This window comes from Phyllobates terribilis, unplaced genomic scaffold, assembly GCF_046119375.1.
Source record: "Phyllobates terribilis strain yellow unplaced genomic scaffold, ASM4611937v1 Scaffold_4__5_contigs__length_816908805, whole genome shotgun sequence".
NCBI lineage: Eukaryota > Metazoa > Chordata > Amphibia > Anura > Dendrobatidae > Phyllobates > Phyllobates terribilis.
Window position 1 is genome coordinate 727,198,540 of NW_027362764.1, and position 25,575 is coordinate 727,224,114.

A 25,575-nucleotide genomic window follows, 5' to 3' on the forward strand; every position below is an offset into this window, starting at 1 on the left:
GGGGTCATAGGAGGCATGGTGCCTCAGGATACCGGCAGCAGAAGTGAAGCAATGCGTCAGGTCCTGGGTGGGAGAAGGGGGTGCCCCAGCTGCCAAGGGTTGCGGTGGCATTGGAGCAGGATCTCAGGAAGCAGCATCCCTCCCTCGGGAACCCGGCGGCAGCTTGCTCTTCCGGCGGCCATCTTCCTGAAGCCGTGGTCTATGGGGAAATGGCTGCCTGAGCATGCGCAGACTGGGATCTTGGCGGCCATTTCCCTGAGGCCCTCTGCCTCAGAAAGATGGCCACCGGAGGGGGCACATGCGCGGTTGAGATCTCAGCTAGGTCGAGATCCCAGTCTGCGCATGCGGCCCACAGTTTCAGGAAAATGGCCAGTGGGAATGCTCTGCCTAAAACTGCAGCTACCGGGCCCGCAGCATCACACCACTTCTGCCACCGCCGGGTTCCTAAGGGAGGGACCCTGCTTCCTGTGAACCCGCTCCACCACCACCGCAACTCCCTGGCAAGCTACATTTGGACCATAAGACGTACCCCTCGTTTTCCTCACAAATTTTAATGGAGGGAAGCGCCTCTTATGGTCCAAAAAATACGGTACTTGCGGTTGCATAATCGTCCACTCTTGCATTGGCACGTGAGAATCCTGACAGTGTGCCATGCATGCGCTATGAGAATTCAGAAATCTGCAGTCCCCAAGAGTGACTGCAGGCTTTCATCACAAGTCTGGACAACCCCTAATTTTAACATTAAGCACTGCAGTATGCCCAGTCCTAAGAGCGTGTAATATACACACTGTCAGGATTTGGCTCTGCTGGCCGGTTTCAGCAGTCATCACATGCGATTTTCATACGTCCCAGTTCTCTGTGAAGCAGTGGCAGTAGTATTTCACTGAACATTTAGAGAATCAGGAAAAGCAGCCAGTGGGCATGTGACCAAATACACAAATTGCATGTAAAAGGTCACATGACTACTACTCAAACCACTTGAGCGGGGAGGGGGCGACAAATTGATTTCTTGCCCCAAGTCAAAGGTAACCGTAATGATCTCTCAGTGTAAGTCTATGAGAGTCTAGTTATGGCCTCAATTTTGGGTCTGAGGCTACGTGCCCACGAAGCAGAAATGCTGCAGATTGTTCCTGAGCGTTTCTGCATCTCCCTGGCAGAAAATAACGCATGCGGATTTTACATGCATTTTTTCTGCCAGATAGAAGCGTTTGTGAAGTGTTCTTCACTTGCATTTCTGCATGCGGGTTATCAAACGCTTTCCAAGCGATTATAGCATCACTTGGAAAGTGCTTGACAACTTGGTCACACTATATAAATCCATGCAACCGGCATGGATTTATATAATGTGACCAAGTTACGATGCTGCAAATGCAGCATCAATAGTAAAAACAAAAAAAAAAACATTATACTCACCTTCTGATGGCCCCCGGTGGCTCGTGGTGGTGTGAAAGGACCTTCAATGACATCATTTAGTCATGTGACAGGTCACGCGACCGCCGACGTCAGCGGTCGCGTGACCTGTCACATGACTAAATTAAGTCATGGAAGGTCCTTTTACACCACCACGAGCCACCGGGGGCCATCATAAGGTGAGTATATGTTTATTTTTTATTTTAATTATTTTTTAACTACAGGTACTATGGTACCCGGGTCTGAATGAGAGCCTCCTCTTTTCCAGACCCGGGTACCATCCGTGCATTGTATCGCATAATATCTGCATGTGCACATGTAGTCATGCGCATATTATGCGGTCCAATGCAAGTCAATGGCGGCTAAAACGCCGCGATTCCGCAAAGTTAATGGATGTGCTGCGGATTTTTCCACAATGATAATCCCCAGTGGAAATTTCCGCAGCATGTGCACAGCACATGCGGATTATCATTGGGGAACATTGCAGACCTTCTACCAAGCGGTTTTTTTTTTTTTTTTTAAGCGTTTCCGCAGTGGAAATGACCCTGCGAAAATGCTTAAAAAACGCATCGTGGGCACACAGCCTGAGACTTACAATGAGAAGTGACTTCCAGATCCCCCGACAAAAACTGTAGCAATCTGGCAGGTCATAAAACTACTGGTGGCCGACCGGAGCGGTGCTGATAGAAGATGAAGACGGCGGCAGGTGATTATTAGACTACGGACAGTGAACTTTGATTAGAAGCACCACTCCAGCGCTGCAAGAAAAAAAACAAAGCGATGTAGTGGCGCAGTAGAGAGTGAATTACACTCAAGGTTGAGTTGCCGCAAGAACGAACCTCTGGTATTCCACCTTTTAATAAGGTAACAACATTAATTCAGTTAACCCCTTAACAACCTTGGGTTTTTCAGTTTTTGCGTTTTCATTTTTTGCTCCCCTTCTTCCCAGAGCCATAGCCTTTTTATTTTTTGGTCAATATGACCATGTGAGGGCTTATTTTTTGCGGGACGAGTTGTACTTTTAAACGCCATCACTGGTTATACTATATAGTGTACTGGTAAACGGGAAAAAAATTCCAAGTGCGGTGAAATTGCAAAAAAAATGCAATTCCACAGTTGTTGTTTTTTTTTACCACGTTCACTGAATGCTAAAACTGACCTGCCATTCTTATTCTCCAGGTCATTACGAGTTCGTTGACACAAAAAAAAAAAAAGGCGCCATTTTCCAAGACCCGTAGCGTCTCTATTTTTTGGGGTCTGGGCCAAGTGAGGGCTTATTTTTTGCGTGTTGAGCTGACATTTTTATTGATACTATTTTGGGGCAGATGTGATGTTTTGATCGCCCTTTATTGCATTTTATTTCAATGTTTCGCCAACCAAAAAAAAGTAACTCTGGCGTTTAGAATTTTTTTTCTCGTTACGCCGTTTACCAATCGGATTAATTATTTTCTTATGTTGATAGATCGGGCAATTCTGAACTGGGCAATACCAAATATGTGTGTGTTTTTTTTTTGTTTTTTTTTATTTTATTTTGAATGGGGTGAAAAGGGGGTGATTTAAACTTTTATAGTTTAATTTTTTTTTATATTTTTAAAAACTTTTTTCCCCAATTTCTGCTTGCTTCAATAGTCTCCATAGGAGACTAGAAGCTGCAGTTATCTGATCGGTTCTGCTGCATACAAGCGATGAGCAGATCACCTCTGTGTAGCAGAAATGCTCACTTGCTATGAGCGCCGACCACTGGGTGGCGCTCATAGCAAGCGAGACATGACAACCACAGGGGTCTGCTGCAGACCCCGGGCTGTCAGGCCCACGCATCGGTGACCCGCGATCATGTGACGGGGTCACCGATGGGCGCTGTTACATACCGCTGTCAGACATTGACAGTGGCATTTAACTGGTTAACAGCTGCAGGTGGATCGCGATTCCACCCGCGGCTGTTGCGGGCACATGTCAGCTGTAAGAATCATCTGACGTGCCCGTTTCAGTGCGGGCTCAGCGCCGGAGCCCGTTCTGAACCGAGGGTGATGGCCTGGGGCCTACTAATACGCCCCAGGCCAGTGAGGGGTTAATATCTGACTGTATTCCTTCATATTATGAATAGACAATGTCCAAGATTAATTTCTCCAAAGAAACCACAGTTTCCACGTGCACATCTCAGAGAGGCATGGAGAAGACAAGTATTAGGCCACGGCCCCACTATCAGTATTCGGTCAGTATTTTTTCTCAGGAGTGGGTGATAAATGCAGAATTGGTGACTTGTTTCTATTATACTTTTTCTCTGATTGTTCCTCACCTGGTTTTGGCTCCCACTCCTGAGAAAAAATACTGACCAAATACTGACCAAGTACTGATAGTGGGGCCGTGGCCTTACTGGGAGAAGTAGATGACCGGTGATCTGCCTCACTGCGTAATCCTCATATCAATCTTGGATAAAGGGGGCCGGGACACACGTCCTTTGCTCAGAATGGAAAGGTCAGGGGCTCATTCAGACGTCCGTATTTGTTTCCGCATACGCAATAACCGGTCTGCATTTCATCAGCCTTTGGTCAGTGTCAGTTTGCACTGCCAGTTTTAATCAGTTTAAGCTTTTTCAGTTCTCAGGCAAAAAAAAACAACACAGGCAGCACGCCGATGGCATCACAGTGCTGTCTGATTTGTCAAAGACCTATAGGCCTGCCCTGGCTAGTTTGACTTGAGATTTGGAGATCGCAATCCAACATGTCTCCATTTTTTGGTGTAGACCACTTGATCTGAAAAAATGCTCATACATGTGACCAACACTATATATAGACTGATGGCACTCGCCTATCCATGGAAAAAAAATCATCAAGGGAACTCTTACAAGAAAAACCTCAGTAGTTAAAGGGAGTCCATCACTCCTAAAACGCATTTTAAATGGGCTACACAACGTTGTAAGGGACTTAGCCCCTATAAAAACTTTACTATTGCTGAACATGGTACTAGTACAGTGCCTGAGAAAAGAACTTAATTTGTATGCAAATGAGTGGGCTATGTTACCTCCTCATTTGCATATTTGCTTCTGATTGTCAGTGCTTGCCTCTCAGAGCGCGCACGTGTGCCGACATGGACTGCTCCGGGCCGCGCGCACGTGTGTCGACATGGACTGCTCCGGGCCGCGCGCACGTGTGCCGACATGGACTGCTCCGGGCCGCGCGCACGTGTGCCGACATGGACTGCTCCGGGCCGCGCGCACGTGTGCCGACATGGACTGCTCCGGGCCGCGCGCACGTGTGCCGACACGGACTGCTCCGGGCCGCACGCATTCTCCAGGTGCAGTCGTCTTCCTGCTGATACCACTCGCTATGTTAATACACCCAGAAGTGCAGCAAGCAGCTTCAGAAAACTCCTCTCAGAAGCAATGTACAGCAGAATATGGAAGACAACACCCAATTAATGAATAAAACTAATTTTTATTATATTAAGAATGTAAAAACTGACACATGGTCAAATAAAAACCATGTAAAACCAGGGAAAGGAAACTGGAAAAAATCACAGGGAAATGTATACAGAGAGGGTATCAAAGAGCGGAGCTATTGGGCTGCTATAATTTGGTATTAAGCCCTTTTTTATTCAATTATTTTTAGCACTGTGATACACCTATGAATATTTTTATAGCAAGCGAGTTTACCTTTGGTCCGATTTCTATTATGGCACTTAGCATATCAAATATTGATTAATATACTTGAAGGATACTGTTCCCATTTGGACCGTTGTATACACATTCTTTGAATTTCTATGGTTTATGATCTACTCTCCTAGTATATTATTGCACTATTTATACCAATTAATGATACCCACTCTGTATATGTTTCCCTGTGATTTTTCCCGTTTCCGTTCCCTGGTTTTACATATGTTTTTATTTGGCCATGTGGCAGGTTTTACAGTACATTCTTCATATAATAAAAATTAATGTTTTATTCATTTATTGCGTGTTGTCTTCCATATTCTGTTGGATCTCTTTATTAGTTTATAGCAAAGCAGAGGACAATTTAATGATCACTACACAAATTTCTTGTAAAAGCCAACATTTTAGAACATTAATTATCAAGGTTGCCTTCCCCAGATCTACAACATTCAGAGAGGAATAAGGATTAGAAGGTAACACAATATGTTTTGTAGGGAACACCTACTGAGCTCTGAACTCAAAGCTCCACAAGCATTTCAGATAACACGTTTAGAAACTAACAAATCACTACAGATCAATAAAAAAAACAAAAAAAAACAAAAACATTTTTCATTATTTTTCTATCCTTTAACTGGTCATCTCAAATACTTGTGAAGCGTTGAGTTCAGAGCTCAGCTTGTGTTCCTCTCTGAATGTCGTAGATCTAGGGAAGGCAACCTTGTGCAATGACATTTATTGGCGTCCTTCAAATGGTTCCAGAAAATGAAGTATTCCTCACAGAAAAATGTTGCAACTACACGTTTATCTTCTTTGTATGTATTGAGCACCAAAAAAAAAAAAAAAAGGAAAGGCAAATTGGATATAATTTCACACAACCAAAAGAATGGGCAGGGCAATATTTCTGGCACCTTTCCAAAATTGTCCCAGGATGTGGATGGCAGAGAAAAATTGATGAAAGATTACAGCGCAGCATGGTCCAGATGGTGGATAAGCAGCCCTAATAGAGTTCCAAAGAAATTCAAGCTGTCCTGCAGTCTCAGTGTGCATCAGTGTCAGCATGATCTATCAGTCAACATTTGAATAAAATGAAACGCTATGGCAGGAGACCCAGGAGGACCCCACTGCGGACACACACAAAAAAATCTAGACTGCAGTTTGCCAAAATGTATATAGAGTACGCCAAAATCTTTCTGGGACAGTCTTATGGACAGATAAGGCCAAGAGAGCTTTTTGGTAAAGCACATCATTCTGTTTACCAAAAACGGAATGAAGCCTACTAAGAAAAAGAACACAGTACCTACAGTCAAATATGGTGGAGGTTCAAATATGTTTTGGGGTTGTTTTGCTGCCTCTGTCACTGGGTGACTTGACTGTGTGCAAGGCATCATGAAATCTGAAGATTTCCAATGGGTTTTGGGTTGTAATGTGTTGCCCGGTGTCAGAAAGCTGGGTTTGCTTCCTTGGTCATGGGTCTTCCAGCAGGACAATGACTCCAAACATACTTCAAGAAGCACCTAGAAATGGACAGAAACAAAAGCTCTGGAGAGTTCTGAAGTGGCCAGCAATGAATTCGGATCTATCTGTGGAGAGATCTTATAATTGTTGTTGGGAGAAGGTGCCTTCACATATGAGAGACCTGGAGCATTTTGCAAAAGAAGAGTGGTCCGAAATTCCAGCTGAGAGGTATAAGACGCTTGTTGATTGTTATAGGAAGCGATTGATTGCAGTTATTTATCCCAAAGGGTGTGCAACCAAATATTAAGTTAAGGGTGTCAACAATTTTGTCCGACCCATTTTTGAGGCGGTGTGTGAAATTATGTCCAGATTGCCCTTTTTTTCCCCTGTTTTTTTTGTGTTATTACAATACACACAAATGGAATAAACGGGTGTATAACAAAACATGTCCAATTACAATAATTTTCTGTGAGAAATACTTGAAAATTTTTGGAACAATTTCAAGAGTGCCGACACTTTTGGCTGTGACTATATATTAACACACACACACTATATTTTTCAGGATGCTCTATCCCCATCTCCAAGACAAGTCAATATTCCAGACATGATTTAGAGAAGGTCTTTTTATTGAATCTGTACATACAGACATCCGCCAAGCTGTGATTGCTTACAGCAACACATAATATATACTTATATAAATATGGAAATGGTCCACTTATAGAATTTCTTAGCATTACTATACACTAGATCTATAAATACGTCTCGTCATACCATGTTACGCTGTAAACACTTTGCAATAACCTCTTAAATACAGGCACAATTCTCAGTACGACATGCTCTGACACAATGCAGTCACCAAGAAAACTTACATTACCATAGGTAACAATAAAATACTTCACAGACAGCCAAGCGTACCTACAGCAGACACTGGGGCGCTATGAAATGGTGCAGAGAACAGCGGTGCTAGGAAAGCCATAGATAGTAATATTTCATATACACATACACCAGCGAGCGGGTTACACGGAACAAGAGGATGGCGCGATCGGTGAATGGCTCAGGTGCTGGACAATTACTAAAGTCACGCAGCAATAAAGCGCAGCCAGGCTGCAGGAGAAGCTAATCGTACAAGTGCAAGAATAGGAATTGTAACATTCTAGAGCAAATTTGTTTTCGTTTACAAATTTAGTGCAAACCTATGAAGGGGTGGAAAAGCTAGCAATTTATTATTAACTATATATATTTTTTTTTTCATATTTTTTCTATTTGCATTTAAAAGAAACTTAAAGTGAATTTGGTGATAAAGTGCAAATGAAAAGAATTTTTAGGTGCAATAGTGCCAAATTGAATTAATTCAATTTTTTTTTAAGTGCTCTGTGTATTCTAGCGTTAAAGGGGAAGTAACACTTTAAAAAGATAATCATCTGGCAGTGTTGCATCAGAAAGGGCAACAGAGTAGAAGGACGCATTCAGACAAATGCACCGTTTAGATTTAATTCTATGGATTCTGTATGTAGCACAAGGAACCTCTATTGAACTAAATAGGGGCCTATGCTGCTGTAAGCTCAGGTCATCAGAAACAGAATGACTAGGTGTTTCATCCCAAAAAAAAATTAAAAACTGGTACAATGCATCTACCTGACTAAGGTCTAACAGTGTTCCTTCAACATTTTTTAAGTCTTAGGGTTATGCTTTTGACTTAAAGGGCCTCTTGGTTGTAAATCTATATAAAAAAGAAGTACCAAACAAAAAGCAGTAGATAATACATTAGGAACAAAGCAGGCCCTTTTTAGGAGATTGAAAAACAAATCATGTACAATTTCCCCTTTAACATACAAGACCTGATCATGTCCAGTCAATGGAATAGGACAAAGTTCTAAAAAAGACCATCAAGATCTAAATATAAGCATTGGAGGATGTTTTACGAAGAGTATGTAAAGCCATCAAGCAACAACCCCGCATCATTGTACTAAAGTTATACGCAGGATCAGGGTTCCCTCGTTGGGTGGTGAAGGCCCATAAAACTGAAGGAATTACAGGCACAGCCACAGCCAGGAGGTCGGTCAGGAAGTGGTCACTCCAGTGTTTCTTGGCTACACAAGATTGTGTTGGGCCTTTACTTCGCAGCTGAACCAGAGGCCCATCAAAGTCAAGTTCTTTCATGGCACGGTTTGACATGGAAATTGGAAGAGAATCATTGCGTTGAGAATCTGGGGATAGAAGGATAGCTGAATTTGGATCATCAGGGGTCAAGTCTATTAAGTTAGTAGAACATTTGAGCTGAAGACCCTGAAAAACAGAGGAAGAAGATCGACCAATCAGATTGTCATTATGAGATTTGAAGATCTTCAGGATGAGATTTTCAAGATCAAGGCTGTAAGGAACAACATCGGTCTGGATTGCCTTCTCCATCCAAAGTGAACCTTGAGCCCACTTTGAATTAAATTTCTCCCTCTCCTTCTCAAAGCCGACCATGCCCTGTAAAGTAGCAGGATTCAAGTTTGCCAGACTGTCACCATCACTTATGGTGTCCATGATGATCTCATCATACAGAGAATCCCTGTTGGCCAGCTCATCATTCAAGATAAGATCACAATCTCCCATTTCCTCCATTGCTTGGTCCTCCATTAAAAGTCCATCTGACATTTTATCGTAAATGGCACTTTCTGTAAGGGATGCCCCTGGTGAGTTACATATGTAATCCAAACAGGAGTCATCTCTAAAAGCCCCATCTTGAGCCAACTCCATGCTACGCAGAAGGGTCTCCAGCTTCCGGTTCTGAATATTAATGTCTATAAAATATTTCTGAATTCCTTTATCTTTCTCAGCCAAACTATTTTTCATGGTCTCAATGAACTGCTTTAATTGCTTTATTTCCTTCCGGGCTTCTTTCAAGGCAAGCTGGGCTTCCACGCGATGACATTCCTCTTCAATCCAGTCTTCTCTCATACGAGCAAGCTGAGATTTCAAGTCTTCTATTTCTGCTTCCCTGCAACACACAAAAAAAAATAAATCTCATCTCAGGAAAGAACCACACAAGTAACCAAGATCTCTGAAATGCTTAGCGTTAAAGGGTTTTCTAAGATTCCGAAAACATGTCTGCATTCTTCCATAAACAGCACCGCATCGGTCCATAGGTTGTGTCTAGTATTACAGCTCAGATATTTAGAAGAGAATTGGGACTGGAGTAAGATTTCTGGCCAAGTGCATGGCACTCATCGGACGCTCCTTATTCATTAGGAGGCATGCATCTGACTCAAGACACCCCCCCTCAAGACCAGCGAGAAAATTGCCAGTCTTGATGAATCGCTTCAGCAGAACAGGCAGTGACGTTTAGCCAAATATGATAATTGGGGTGCTTGGTACACCCTATGTGGGCAAAAGTCTCACTGCACCAATCTACCTACTGGTTTTCATGTCCCTGCCTCTCTCACTGGTGATTGTCTGTAGAGAAAGGTCAGGAGAGCCAATGGAGTCAGTGTTCACTCCACGAAAGGCAGTGCTGTCAGTCACCAGTGAGGGAGGCAGGAACATGCAAAACCAGTGGGTGGATCGGTGCACTGAACCTCTTGGTCACACCAATGGTGCACCAAGCACTCTTATTAGCATATCTGATTAAACTTCAGGTTCTGCAGAACAGAGGCAATGATAGAAGCACTAAAGTTGCAATTTTTATAGGGGCTGTATCCCCTACAAGGCTGTTTGCTTCGTTTATATTACCAGTTTAGGCTGATAGAATCCTTTTAAATAACACTTAATGGTGCGTAAAACTTTACATGACACATTTGTACCACTCTTTCATTCGAAAAGAGATATTTTATTTACTTGTACGCTAGAGCTTACAAACAAGAGTTGGGCAAGTAGCATGGGGTCCCCAATAGGATACTGGGTTTTGTCACCTAGTGCAGAAGAAGAACCTAGTGTCCCATCCACCTCATGTTTTTTTCAACCACTCTTAGGAAAACCCTCCCCCCCCCCCCCAATTAATTTTCTAAAATTGCAGTTCCTCTGGAGAGTGGGTGCTGTGCAACTCCTTCTACACAATATCAAAGGAGTCTCACGCCCTAGAATGGGTCAGATGAAGGGGCCCATGTACACTACTCAGGCTTTAGCTTCGAGAATTATGGACACAGTGTTGATGCGTTGTCGATACTGATAGTTTAAGTGGCCAAAGGCAGCTCACAGAGGTAACCCCATCATGGGAGACATGACCACCATGGTCTGAAGACATGCAGCCTAAAAGGTGAACAAATATTTCCACAAGGCCCTATTCTCCAGGCATATGTCAGAACTTCCATCAGCTCCATTCTAACCACGAGATGCATTTTTGTCCACTGAAGCAACGTTCAATCTAAAAAAAAAATAATAATAATAATTTGTAAATGGAGAATACCTTTCTTCCAAAGTGCCCTGTGACTCCTTCAGCTTTGCTTTCAGATGTCGTATCGAGACTTCCTTCTGTTGAAGTGGGGTCAGATATTGTTCGGGACTTGGTGGCTTGATGCCGTGGTTATCACCACAAGATGCATATCTCATGGTACGTCTATGGAGAGAGAGGAAAAAAAAAAAGCAAAACAACTAAAATTTGGTGCAACTCTACTCCAGTCCCACCCCCTTGACTTTTAAAGAACGCTATTTTTTTGTGCAACTTTTCCATTAAAAAGTCACAAAACTAGTTAGAAGAAAAACCATCCAAAAAAACCCCACAATTTTAGTCTGTGCATAAAATTCAAGAACCTCCAGAGCTATTTTGATGAATTTGGTGCAAAGAACTTTGATAAAAACCACAAGTCAAAAAAACGGGACTTAAACCCGTAAGTGATGAATCGGGCCCTTGGTGTCTATTATGTCAACGTTTGCAAAACTTACAGTATTCTGTTATATGTACAACAAAGAATAGAAAAAGATAATCCAAAGATTATAACTGTACATCCCATCTATGTGGTGTCCCCGTCACGAGGGTCACGCAAATATTTATACACACTTACCGAAGAGTAGGGCTGGTGTCACTGCCCTTGTAGGATCCAGAGTTACTGCTGCTCGGAGAGGACACTCCATAGGCATCATGAACATTCATGGGACTGGTCTGATTTCTACATAGCACTGAAAAGAGATCCTTTTCACGCGAGCCGGGGGAGCTGTGCACAGGCTTTGTTGAGGAGCAAGTATGACTTCGGCCATTGGACACGCGACTTAAAAAATAAAAAAGAAAACTAACCTTACAATAGCCAGCATGAGCAATTTCTTAATTTAGGATTTTTTGGGGGCAGTTAGAGGATGGGGGTTGGGGAGGGATCAGCTCAAGCAGTTGTCAGTCCCACCCCATTTGAAATAATTTTTAGCCCACAGGCTCAATGACGTACAGATTAAATTGAGCTTTTACTTGCTCTCACTAACTCTACACACCTGCTCTGGTCTTTGTTGATGCGCTGCAGCCCCGACGTCACATCAACAGCGCTGCAGCCCCGACGTCACATCAACAGCGCTGCAGCAAACCAAGAAGCTCAGATGATGTACAGTAGACAACATCAAAAGATCAAAGCAGTGGTGGAGGGGCAGCATTGGATCCACGGAGGGCAAATAAAGCGCAATTAGTTATTTTATAAGTCACTGAGCCTATGGGCCAAAAATATTTCAAAATGGGCTGACTCCTTTATAGAGGAAATTTTGCAACTGGATTTTTCTCATTCCTTAGACGAGGCAGCAACAAAATGTTGTGTTGCACAAAGCATCTTGTAGCTCTGCCAGTCATTTTGTAAAACATGTGTGATAAGTCAGTGACTGAAGTGTTACAAGAGTTTTCTATCTACAGAGGATGTTCTGTACCTTTGTTTAAGCTTTATTATTAGTATACATACAGGTTTGCATTACAAGGGTCTGACCGAATGCCATTGCTTTTTGGCAGGAAGCATGCATGCTTACCCATTGACGTTTGGGGAAAATGGGATGCGACACGGATCGCGAATACGGCCGTGTGCTTGAGGCCTTAAAGAGCTGAAGTAGACACCCAAAGGGGGGAAAAAAAAAAAAAAAAAGTTACTTGATCAATGCCTTTTCATTGCACAATTGAAATGATCAGGGTCGTGATTCTGTTCACACCACACGTGACAAACTTCTTGAATTTTTTTTTTAAATTCTGTATGGATTTTAGGGATATTTTCACTTCTTAAAATTTCATTTTCTGGATTCATTGTAAGGAAATAAAAATAAATAAATATTATTTCGGCCAAGCAGTATTAAAAAGGCAGAATGACTATGTCAAAGACATTCTCTTCCCCCATTGTAAACTTTTGTTTTACAAACAAGGTGTATAATGTGAACAGAGTGGAGATAAGCAATTATACATGTACTGCCCTGGTTCGGGGTCCGGTCCTATGTAGGACTTAACTTCTGAGCCCGGTGCTTGTTAAGGCATTGGACATTATGGGGCTTAGTCCGCAGCCAATGCGTCGAAGATGCCGGGTGTAGAAGCGAGTTCAGTCTACTACGGGAAACTGGAATGGATGCCAGACTAATGCAGTGTGAAGCCAATTGCTCATCTCTATAGCAGATATTACACATACACGTCAATAGTCAGGACTAAATGTTAAAGTACAAAACGGCACTAATTATATATCTAATTTTTTTTTGGTCAAATTAGCAATTCTTATGATTGCAAACTAAAATAAAGCAGCCAACGTTCTCCCAATCATTATTTCTCTGAGATATTGAAGGAACGTGTACTCAATACATATATTATGCTGCACTTAAAGACACTCACTTGGAATGGGTCCATCAATATAAAAAGATGCAAAATAAGAATGGAGGACAGATCATAAACTGTACAAAAATCACAATTTGCAGATTTCCTGCTCAATTTTAAGTCAATTTACAGGGAATAAAATCAAATTTCAGAGGCTGCAGTTACACGCCATGGTGACACGTTCAGATACGGTTATTGTGGGCAGTAGTATCTGAAAGTGGAAACCACTAGACAACAGATTATGCAAAGCTAACCATAGATAGGCCAGATGAGGCATTAAAAGGGAATTTCATCTGTCAGAAGGTTTTTGCTATGTAATCTGATGGCAGCATGAGGTAGGGGCTGATACTAGACCATGTGCTGTTTAAAAACAATGACTGTTTTATCAGCAGGAGATTATCACTGCAGGACTAAAGCTCTTGTGAGCCCTGGTCTGACCACGCCCCCTACTGTAATAAGTAGCTCACTGTCAATAGACCATGTACATAGAAAGCCTGCTATGGGCGGGGTTAGCTTTCTGAGCTCTTCTACATGCTACATCTAAAAACTCTGATAGTTTACTGGGTGCAGCAGTTGTGATACATTGCTGGAATCAGGGTCTCTTTTATGCTGCTCTCAGATGAGGTAGCAAAAACCTTGTGACAGATTCCCTTTAAGCACTCACTCACATGCTATCCAATGTTTTATCGGATAGCACTCTGATCCGTGTTACTCAATGGGGCAGTGTGCATGCCAGATTTTTTTTCACTGACAATCTGTCTGGAAAAAGATAAAATAAAATTGCAGCATGCTGCAATTTGCCACGCAAAAATAGGATGGCATAGACGATCCTTATATTCAAGTCTACCGGTGCGTGGAAATCATCAGACTGCACTCGGATGACATCTGAGTGCAGTCAGATTTCCACAGACTCTCAGAATGGAGAAGGAGAAATTTTGTTCTCCATTGTCTCCTCATCTGAATCAGATAACACTGATCAGAGCTTGATCCAAGTGTAATGTACATAATCGATCTGATTCTCTCGTAAGAGAATATACCGTTGTGTGGCCATAGTCTAAGTGTGTATTCATATTTACTAAAACATTACAAAGAAATTTTAATATAGAGGACATGAACTATTCAGTGTAAAAGATGATCATTTTTTTTTTTATTTTAACCTTATTAGTTAAATTTAAAACTATAAACAAGACAATCTATTGCTCTTTTACCTCATCTATGCCTCCAGTACAATAAATTGGTCATTTATTCACCCACCTTTGAATGATGAGAGGACTCCGCTCATTCTGCACTAATGTATACAGTAAAGTTGTCAAAGTGGTATACAAAAATGGGAAGTCAGTCTATTTTGACTATAGTGGCCAGTGTGAAAACTGAAAATTGAAAGATTTTTTTTGTGAATAGTCATGGAAAAGGAAAACCACAACAGACCTGATACGTTTCTGACAATGACTTTTTTATTTTAGCTAGATTCCCTTTAAATAATATAAAAAATAATTACGCCGCCAGGTTTATGAAGCACCGAGTCCAGCATGTGCATGCTAAGGAGACCCCAATAGTCACAAGCATCCCCTGTCTACCCACTGCTGACTTATCTTGGGGTGGACGAGACGAAGAGGCGTCAGCGGCGGAAAGGGGGGGGGGGGGGGGACGAAGAGGCGTCAGGGGCGGAAAGGGGGGAGGAACGAAGAGTCGTCAGCGGCAGAAAGGGGGGAGGAACGAAGAGGCGTCAGCGGCGGAAAGGGAACGAGTGAGCACTCCACAGCAGATAAATTTAAAAATTCCCTGCTTATGAAAATATAATATAATATAATATAATATATAGAAGTGTCCGGGCGCTGGAGTCAGTACCTGTGAATGCTACGTATAACAATGCACAGTTGCTCAGTCATCCTTTACATGCACAATAGCTATGTAGTATTACATTTCCCCTGCAGGGGGCACCATGTTAACATCCCTATAGTTAAGTGTTGCAGCTCAGCTAAGCAGTACAATTAGTTTGAAGCAGTCCATTGGCCACATCAATAACCTATGGCCGCTAAACAGAAGCCCTGAGAAGGGCCTCCTATTCCCCGGCATCCGCAGCTCCTCATTAGTGTGACGCATGCGACATCGAGCCAGTCCGGCTAATCAAAAGAAGACCCGGAGATGCAATAAAGTTGGAGGCTGCTCTCAGATAACAGATGTGGCCGCTGGACAGAGTCCTGTGAATCTATTCGCATCATCTCTAATGAGCAGTTTTCAGAGCTGACATATTGCAGTAGCTTTACCGGCAGTCCCATGTAACATCACAGATAACACAATGGTGTCACCGCGCGTTCTTTGGCGCTGCTATACATGTACCAATGCGTAACATACCCGATAATACTGCAGTTTTTCTGGCTGCGTTACTTTGCTGCAATATATGATGATAATGAAGAAAGCACTGATGGATACACTGCACTGATTCACATCAATGGAGGGGGAGCACCAAAACTCCACAGGGTTCACATAAAATGAGGTACACTTATAATGGTGGAGGTTCACATGCAGTCACCTATCAGTGGTATTCCTGGAGACACGTTTCTGAGGCTCGGTACGGTACGACGGTCTTCCATAGGAGGAGAAAGGAGAAACGTATGCCATCATGAGTTCATACAGTACTTCTAGGTAAAATAACGGTGCCCCTCAATGTAAAAACCTGGGGACCCTCGCTTACATAATCTCAGAGGTAGTCTATATACCCACTCTACGTCAGTGCACTGATTAATGAATACACCAACTCAAATATTGCTATTACATGTTAAAGGTGCTTGGTTAATATTTTTTGATCCAAAAGTTCAAAAGCCATCCAACCACGTCAAGGTGTTCCCAAATATGGATGGTCCCATCACTAGTGTCCTATCTCTCTATGTGCCAAACCAGGCCTCATCTGAATAAGGAAGTGAAAGGAAACCAGGCATAGCTTAAAATTAAAACATTGCGTGGGAAAGATAGGTGGAAAAGGGTGTTGGGCCCTGGAGGAGGCCACATCCAAAGGCTTTTGCGTGGTTTACATTGGTGGCATGTGGCCTCCTCCAGGGCTCCCACACCCTTTTCCACCCATCTTTCCCAGCAAGGTTTTAATTGCAAGCTACACCTGGTTTTCCTTTGACTTCACAAGCTCAGATGAGACCTGCTATGGCATATTAAAAGGAAAGTCACTAGAGAGTTAGTGACCATCCATATTTAGGCACACCTTGACGTGGTTGGATGGCTTTTGCAATTTTTGATCAAACAAGGTTAACCCAGTACCTGATGTTTCTAACGCTTACAACAATGTTAGCGTTCACATACTCATTAGTCGCAGTGTGCTGACGCATCGTGCATGTATATTTTTGTATATGGGCCACATGGCGTATTTGTGCACTTGTACAATAATATTAAACAGGTGTGAAAGTCCCTTTTAGTCACTTTTTTTTCGTCCATGTTACATTAATCTTACATTAGGTTGTAATCTACTGACTGGCAGTTTCTGGTGCAATAAAGAAGGTAGGAAAATGCCATAATCTACTAGACCCTAACCTAATATCAGTTAGGTTTAAATATGTACACCTTTGCAAATTATTTTCTCTTCATTTTTCATTTGCTTTCTAAAAAAAAAAAAATAATAAAAAAGTCCATTAAACAGACTGTTTTTATACAGTGTTACAAATCAGTCAGAGCTCCTGATGCCTTTCTGCTCACCCCTCCCTTCTTTCAGTGTTCTAGCATGAGGGGATTGTACACAGATCTGAAGTTTGGTGTGGAGAAAGAAGCTGCAGTCTCAGGGAGGGCAGATAAAACAAGAAAAGCAGTGCAGGATAGAAGCTGTGCTGATATGAGCCAATTAAGCCAGCAGCATCCCTGTATACATACAGAGCTCATTTCCAGCCTATATTACTAGGAGACACTCCGGCAAGAAAAAAAAATAAAAAAATCCATAAAACTTTGATCATGATGTAAATTGCACATCAAGGGGGATTAAAAAATGAATTAAAAATGGATTTAAAAGTAGCACTAAATAAAATCAGGCTGCAATTTTAACTAAAAGGTAACCACTAACAAGTGTAAAAATAATTTTTAAATGTCAAATGTGTCCATAGACTATAAATGAAGGCACTGACTATCATACTTCCAGTAAGTATAAATATGCAGTAGTCTCGGTCACATGCTCACACTGTGCCAACATTTGTACTAGACCTCTATACAGTATAGCTAATGCATTAGGCAAAGCTGATGAAGTGACGCCGCCTATCTCAAGAATGTTAATGGCATCACAAGGTCTGTCCAGTCAATAAATGGAGGAAATTCTTCATTATAAAATGTTAACATTTTAGAATTCTGGATTTTATTGCATCGATTATGAAAAATGATCCAGCCTGTAAGGAGTGCCAGTGGTTTTCTTTACTGCATGGATGTAAATTGTTGTCATTAGATTTGTAAATGAGGATCTCCAGTTGATGGAGTCCAGTGGGCGGTGTTCCCCCCCCATCTGTGACTGCAGAGCGGCCAATCCCTGATCAGGACCGCCCACTGGACTCCAATGCTCAGAATGAGTCAGTGGATACATTTTGCTCAGTTCTGGATGCTAGATCTAATCTTTCTTGCAGATAGAGAACCAGTTACATTGCACTTGCTGCTTTAAGTCTACACAGTGTTTGTACTCGAGGAACACAAGACATCAATCATCAGAAGACAGGACTGTTGGCCAATGGCACATCAGAAAATTCTTACTTGCGTGAGAATGACGTCTTCTTGCCTCCTGACACAGCAGTTATATGAACCTCTGGAGCAGATATGCTGCCGGTACTGCTAGATGAACTGAAATCCGCTTCACTTCCTAAAGCCATAGAAAAATGGAACAACAATGTGAATCCTCAGCCAGACAGCGGCAGTCGAGGCATGAACGCTTTACATCACCCATAGGATCAGCCAAGAGGATTCTTGAGATCCGGAGAAAAGACGTCTGAAAAACTCCACTATATAGGAGCAATGGGGTTATTATTACAGAATATTCCTGATGTATAAGTAATAGGAACACATTATCTACCAGATCATACTTTGCTATAATGAGCTGTCCATTTCATGCTTTATTGGCCATCAGCTAGATTTTATTTCTAGCCATTATGTACTAAACCTCCTCAACAGACACTTTTTGTTGGCAATATATAACCCTTCCTTGTCTAAGCAATTTTTTTTTTTTTTTTAAAGTAAATGTTATTTATTTTTTTGCCAGAAAACAGGGAGCTAGACATATATCTCATAGAGTAGTTGAGTGATTCAATTAGATGATCAAAAATCCCCATAAACAAACACAGGGTTAAAGAGCTGCATGAACGCCAACACCCTCTGGTGCAGCTCATTTCTGCAGGTAAATTCTGTTCATAGCTTTCTAGACATCTATTAATCATTATAATGTGTGTGTGTGTGTGTGTGTGTGTGTGTGTGTGTGTGTGTGTGTGTGTGTGTGTGTGTGTGTGTGTGTGTGTGTGTGTGTGTGTATGTATGTATGTATGTATGTATGTATGTATGTATGTATGTATGTATGTATGTATGTATGTATATTTATTAGATGGTGGCCCGATTCTAACGCATCTGGTATTCTAGAATAGGTATGCGGCCGACCGGGCGCAATCAGCAGAACGTTGTTTAAATTTGGCGCCAAAATCGCTGATTGGTCGCGGCCGGCAACCGCGACTAATCAGCAAAATGGTGTTTAACTTTGGCGGCAATATCGGTGATTGGTCACGGGTGGCGGCCGCGACCAATCAGCGAACTGTGTTAGTGAGGACCGGAGAGCTTGTTTAAATTTGGCGATAAAAAAAATCGACCAATCAGCAGAGCCCATTTGCCGCCCATCTCGCTCATTGGTCGCGGCCGGCCACCGCAACCAATCAGCGTCGTATTAGTGTGGGCCCGGGAGCGGCGCAGCTTGTGCGGCTTCGTATTAGCGAGGACTGGGGAGCGGCGCAGCCTGTGCGGCTCCTTCTGCTGCGAGAAGTCGGGAGATGAGCGGCTGCTCGCAGCAGAAGCATCCCGACCGGCGGCGCCGCTCCCCGGTCCTCCGTTCACACTTGCTGTCGGGAGATCAGCGGGCCAAGCCGCTGATCTTCCGGCGTTAGCCGCATGGAGGTCAGCAACGCCGGTCGGGGTAGTTGTGCTGCTAGCGCCACTCATCTCCCCGCTGCATCGCCGCTGACCTCCGTCCGCCAGATGAGCCGCCATCTTTTTTCAGAAATCCCGCGGCGCTGATTGGCCGCTGCCGGACCAATGAGCGACGCGGGATTTCCAAGACAGACAGACGGGATAAGACAATTATATAGTAATATACACAAACTTATTTTAGGCGAATCCCATGCCGACCACAAAAAAGTAGTGATGGATGACACTATAACAGCTTTTATACAAAGGCTGGATGATTTCCTCGATACACATAACATTGTGGGTTATAGTTAAATTAATGACAAAATGTATAATTGGGGCAGGAAGGATGGACCTAGGTCTGTATTTAACCTACGTAACTATGATTTGAGGTCTTTCCTCCTTGGCATTGTTTTAACACATAATGCTCCAGATCAGAAAACTGCCAAAACGTCTGCATTTAGGCCATGTTCACACTAGACATTTTTACTGCATTTTTTTTTTCCAGCAGCAAAACCTGATCTTGGCATTAAAGTTTCTGCCCCCAAATAGCAGGTTTTGCTTGCGTTTTTTGCCACTTTTTTTTTTTTTTTTTACTGTCCATTTGTCTTTATACATGCTGATAAAGTTCAGTGACAAAAAAACAAAAAAAAAATTGACTATTCAACTTCATCAGGTTTTGGCACAAAAAAAGCAAACCCTGATACCTGCGTTTTTTGCCACTTTTTTTCAGCATTTGTCACTGCCCATTACTTTCAATGGGTGAAAAACACTGTAAAACCGATGAAAGAATTGACATGCTCTATTGTGCAAAAAGCCATGCAAAGCACAAAATACCAATGACACAAAAACTAAGGTGTGTGCATGAGATTTCTGAAATCTCAGACTTTGCTGGTACTATAAAACACAGCTGAAAATTTGCATAAAAAAAAAAACCACCTAGTGTGAACATGACCTTAGAAGTGGTCACACTTGCTGATTAAGAACTAATCAATGGCATGCGATTAGCAATATCTGACTGGTATTCTGCCAATTACTCTTAATTCCTAAGGAAGCAATAAAAAAAAGTTATGTGCAGTTTTTTTGAGGCAGAAATTAACAAACAAAAACAAAAACTAACTACAGTAATTTTCTAGTGAAAACACTTTTTTTGGAGGCATTTTTTCATTTCCTGAAGTGGTTTCAGAAGAGTTTTTCATCAAGACTTTCCACACCAGATGTTTTTTTTCAATAGCAGAATGAAGGGAGGGGGGGGATGGGTAGCTATGTAATAGTGAGGTGCATCTTATAAAAGTGTTGATAAAAGGGGGGCATTTCTTGACAGTGCGCAGTTAGAGTAGTGCAGTGTCAAGTTCAGGTGCAGTTGTGTCACCCTGGTCAGGCTGCTGCGGTCACGGTACTGGTGCACGGCGGTCCGAGTGCTGGTCAGGCCCGACTGGGGGTGCGCGAGCGACAGTCTGTCAATTGTGGGGTTATTAATAAAATGGTTTGTGACGCCAATTGGGATGTTCGGCCTGGTATGGCCAGGCACTGATGAAGGCCCCTGGGAGTTAGGTGGTGATGAACAGTTCCAGATGATTAACCCTTCCCAAATCAGTGCTGGCTCCCAGGGGAGTTGGAACAGAAATGATGCAGCAGAGAATAATCAGCGTTAGACGGGTTAGTAATCAGTTTGCACCTTTTACAGAAGTTCTGAAAACAGTTCCAGAAGATTCCATATAACTCACACAAAGGGTTTTGGTCAGACCTGCACGGTGAGGGTTCAGTTTCTCTGCTGTGATGTGGTGTAGCCTTCCTGCTCCTAATCATATCTCTGGTAAAATACTCCTTGGATCCCAGGGATCCAGGATAGACAGGTACTGGATATGTGATCCCTTGCAACGAGCAGGCAGCTCAAATCCTGTGGAAAACACTTACTTTCCCTTGCAGCAGTGTCCCTTATTCTATGGGCTGCTGAGCTCCTGGGCAAAGCACTTTACTGCTCTTTATATGAAGACAGGGCAGTCTCAGTTTCACCACGGACCCTGGAAGTCTATGTGTCCCTAGGAACCGATACCTTGCCTCATGCAGCTTGTCCTTTAAGAGAGCACGCTGCTCCGGTTCATCTGGACTTCCATGTTGCCAATTCTTCTCACATCTTCACTGATCTACTGAAGTACCTCCTCCCCTCTGAGGGATCGTGCATACTTCCTGGTTCAGACAAAAAGTGCACAATCCTCCAGTAAGGGATCAGTTACAATGTATGGATACAGTTTTCCAGCACAGAAACCAGCCCTCATCATAGCTGGCAATGCATACAAAAGAATATCACACATGCAGGCATTTTGTGGTGCTACAGACATGGGCGCCACACAGTGGGCTGCAAGGGGCAGCATGTGCCAGTTGTTTGAGGCAGTATGGAGTTCCCTGATTGACATTCCTGTAACCTCTGGAGCCTAGGGTTCGGGCCAGGTACCAAGGAGCGGGCCTGGTCTTCTGGCATCTCGAGGTCTGTGGACGTGGAATTACATGGGGGGCAGGTGGCCTGTCCCGGGTGCATTGCCAAAGTGGACAAGAAATCCCTGAGGTTGATTGAGTCAGCGGGCTTGGTGGGTAGTCCAGGACAAATGGGTGGCAGGGCTGAAGAGGTACTGTACTGAGGAAGAAGGAAATGTGAAATGCTGTGCCCTATCCCACGTCACCACCTGATTAACTGTAGAACGAGCTAAAAAGCTTGTAACAGAACTTCAACATGACGTTTCAAGGATGGAGCGAGACTGCCATCTACTGGCCAGAGACAGTCAAGCGGAACCAAAATACACAAAGGAAGTTGCAGGCAGGGGAGATTCAGAGGCTGGACCCGATCAGGTGACTTCCAGGAAGGAGTTCAGAGAGATAAGAGGGCAGCGCGCCAAACCTGAGGGGTCTTTGGCGCCAAGCAGCAGAGAGGAGCAGACGTGCTCCCTGCGTCCTGAGAAACCCCGTGTGACAGGCCAAATCCAGAGGCCTGAGAGGTGCTCCAGCCGGGCACCGGTAAAAGAGCTCCGGATCCCTCACAGTTGTGACTCGAGTGCTGTGCCTGCTGAGGATACTAGGAACCTGATCGCTGTGCTGAGTGAGTTCGTGGAACCCGACGTCGGCCGCCGACAGACGAGGCCTGGACCCCCCTATCCAAGGCTCGAGAGACTGCCCCCAACAGCCAAGCAGAGAGGAGCTGCATACGTGAGCAGGGCCGTCACTTCCACTGCTCACCCACGGTACCGGGGACAATTGGGTTTAAGTACTCAGGTTGGGAGGGGGACGGTTGGGGCTAAAGTAGCACAACGTGATTTAATTGAATTCATCCGGAAAGAGACTCATGGCCTAGCGGGAATAACCGGTGACCCCCGCTAGGGCCAAATTCACGGTTAAAGAACCTGTGTGGTGCTTCTCATGCCTGAGGGCATCACCTTACTTTAAGAGACTGCGCCTTACTTTAAGAGACTGCGCCTTATTTTGAGAAATTTTGTATTTTTCTGATATTTCAAACCACTGTTCATTACCCTTGTTGCTAATCCCTTGTTTCAGTATACCTGTTGTATAAAACTGTTTACAAACATTTCTGACTGTTCTCGCCTTGTGTCTCTGTGCGTTGCATTCCGGCACCTGCATTACATAACGTCAACTGACTAGTAAACATTTGCCTATTGTAAAGAACTTGACGTCCCCTGAATTGTGTGTGATAATTCCTGAGGACGGAGGCCTGGAGGCCTACAAGTGAGTGTGATGCATCCCACACCCTACAGCACACTGGGACACCCCTTGTCTGTAAAGTGCCAAAGCGCAACCGGACAGCAACTCTGTCATGACTACTGCTCTGCAGCACTTTACAAATATTTGGCCAATACAGTTGAAAGCAATGATGGAGGAAGGAGAGTCAGCTGATTCTCCCTCTCCCATGATTTCCCCTCTACATCTGACATCTCAGCACAGGGAGTGTGATGACGTCATTGCAACGCGTCCGCTGTGCAGAGTATATGTAGACATCATGAAGAGACCAGAGCAGCGGGGGAATGGGCAGAGGTATTTATTTTTTTTAATTTGGGGCCCATTATACTGTAAGGAGCACCATGTGGGTCCATTTTACTGTATGGAGCACCATGTGGGGCCTTATACTTTCTGAAGCCCTTTTTGTGCCCATTATACTGTATGGAGGGCTGTGTGGGGATTACAGTTGGAAAATCATACTGTGATGGGGGGGGGGGGGGTCAACATTCTTTGTTGAGGGGATTGAGGGAGGTGGAGTAGAGAAGGGTCATCATACCGTGTGTGGAGAGTACTGTGGAGGAATTCACTGTGGGGGTATCATACTGTGTTTGGGGGCACTTTTGTCTGCATCATACTTTAAAGTTTTTTTTTATCCTTTATTATTACTTGTTTAAATTAAGCCATTAGGCCTTATGCTTTTTACAGCTCTTACACAACATATTATATTATTATATTATTCCTTTTATTCTATGATCTATTAATTAAAATGTACTTGGTTCGTGGGACAACCGATTTACGTTTGTTTCCATATGAAAAAGTTCATAGTCATATTTGATAAGGAAAAATTTCCTCAATTGTACCCTTTAATAAATATTAAGGTTGGCCCACGACTTCCCGCAGTTCAACTGAGCCAAACATGGAGAACTATAGAGCCCCAAAAGAGTGCAGTTTAGCCGAATCGTAGGAGGTTTGTATGCGGGGACTGTAGCTGATACGCTTGATTATGGCTCTCAATGTGGCCCGGGACTGGCACAAAAATTGTGGGCAAGTCAAAAGTGGTTTGGCCATAATGATGACTGTAATGCAAGTTTTGCCACAGATCCTGCATTGCACAGATTATCTGTAACAGGATGAGAGCGCAAGTTGTATATTTATGATGCAATTTTTATTATTGTTTTTATTTCTTTTTTGTTATAGGTTTGAAAACAAAGGACACCCTGGGCAGCAGACACTAGATACCAGATATACCCGTATATTTATTCTCCTCCTGGAGGATCACGCGCTCTGCGCTCGTGTTGTCATGGAGACAGACTTTAATGCATCCTTGTGCTCGCAGGTCAAGTAAGCAAAATGAGACGGCTCCATGACAACAGGGAAGAGAAACGAAAAAAAGACAAACCCGAACCTATCAGCAGCAGCGGGACCGAGCGGCAGCTGCCGAGCTGGAAGGTAACAATTTAGATTACCTCCAGCCTTCTAAAAACAGCGTAGAAGAGAACAGAGCTGCTAATGAGAAGAAACATTTCCAAACACAACGTAGTGAGAAAGGAATCTAACATTCTCCCTGCAAAGACAGAGCCAAGACTGGAAGAGGTTAAACATTTCACTTGGTAAATTTTTCATAGTTTTTACATATATTTTTTGACCCTCACCCCTTTAGGATATATTTTTTGGCCCTCACCCCTTTTCATTTTATTAAAGAATATTCATTTTCTACATTTATTCATATTTAATAACATTTGTAACTCCAAGATGTAGTGCAGGTAGCCAAAAAGTCTGACTTGTTGGTAGTAATTTGTAATAACTAACGAATCCCCCTCCACCCCACCACCCATGTACCACCGCATCTCCGAGCCCGACAGGCAGTGTTGTAGATTTCAGACTACTCCGGTGAAACCACCGAGTTTTTTTTAAGCAGAAGACTTCAGGAAAAACACCACCAGCATTTTCCTTAAGAGTCTTTGATGTCTTTTTTGAGGTGGCTTTGCCGCCAATGTCTTTTTTTTCCCTCCTCTTTAGTTCATTTATAAATTAGCGGCAGAACTAAGTAAAAAACAACTGACGAATGGTCAGGTCACTTCTTTAAGACGCTTTACCGCTTATGAAATGGTTAAAAAGTGGTGAAAGACAGAACATCTAAACAGCAAGCCGTTTTTACAGTACTGTACATAGGATTATTTTTAATGTTTATTATTTAGCGCATTTTCAGATGTGTTATAGGCGGAATTTTGTCTGAAAAAGACGCCATGTGCACATATCTCGATACTGAGAGTTTACTAGATGCAAAGTTTAAGGGGTTGTCCATGTTTGGGGCTCAAGTCTGTGGTCACACTAACTGCAGACTTGCGACTCCTCACAGTGCACAGTCATATGACCGCAAGCATGTGATTTGCATACTTCCTGACACATTCCGACTAGACATGTCCGGCCTCACTCAATTCACTTGTATCTAGTCTAG

The 25,575-nt window shown here is 43.1% G+C and overlaps 1 protein-coding gene across 4 annotated transcripts in view; it reads right to left on the reverse strand.

The window, feature by feature from the left end:
• Positions 1-7,122: 7,122 nt before the first annotated feature.
• The window catches only part of SYBU (syntabulin), a 30,912-nt gene continuing 12,459 nt past the window's right edge, over positions 7,123-25,575 (reverse strand). Inside the window, exons 5-10 of one of the 4 annotated variants that reach the window (XM_073679779.1) lie at positions 17,985-18,090; positions 15,787-15,840; positions 12,434-12,505; positions 11,500-11,703; positions 10,905-11,054; positions 7,123-9,500 (exon numbers count right to left, since the gene is read on the reverse strand). In XM_073679779.1, the coding sequence (XP_073535880.1) occupies positions 8,408-9,500; positions 10,905-11,054; positions 11,500-11,703; positions 12,434-12,505; positions 15,787-15,840; positions 17,985-18,090 (1,679 nt within the window). In that variant the 3' untranslated portion in view covers positions 7,123-8,407. The remainder of the gene's footprint in view (positions 9,501-10,904; positions 11,055-11,499; positions 11,704-12,433; positions 12,506-15,786; positions 15,841-17,984; positions 18,091-25,575) is intronic. The other 3 variants (XM_073679781.1, XM_073679780.1, XM_073679782.1) reach the window with 3 other exon arrangements.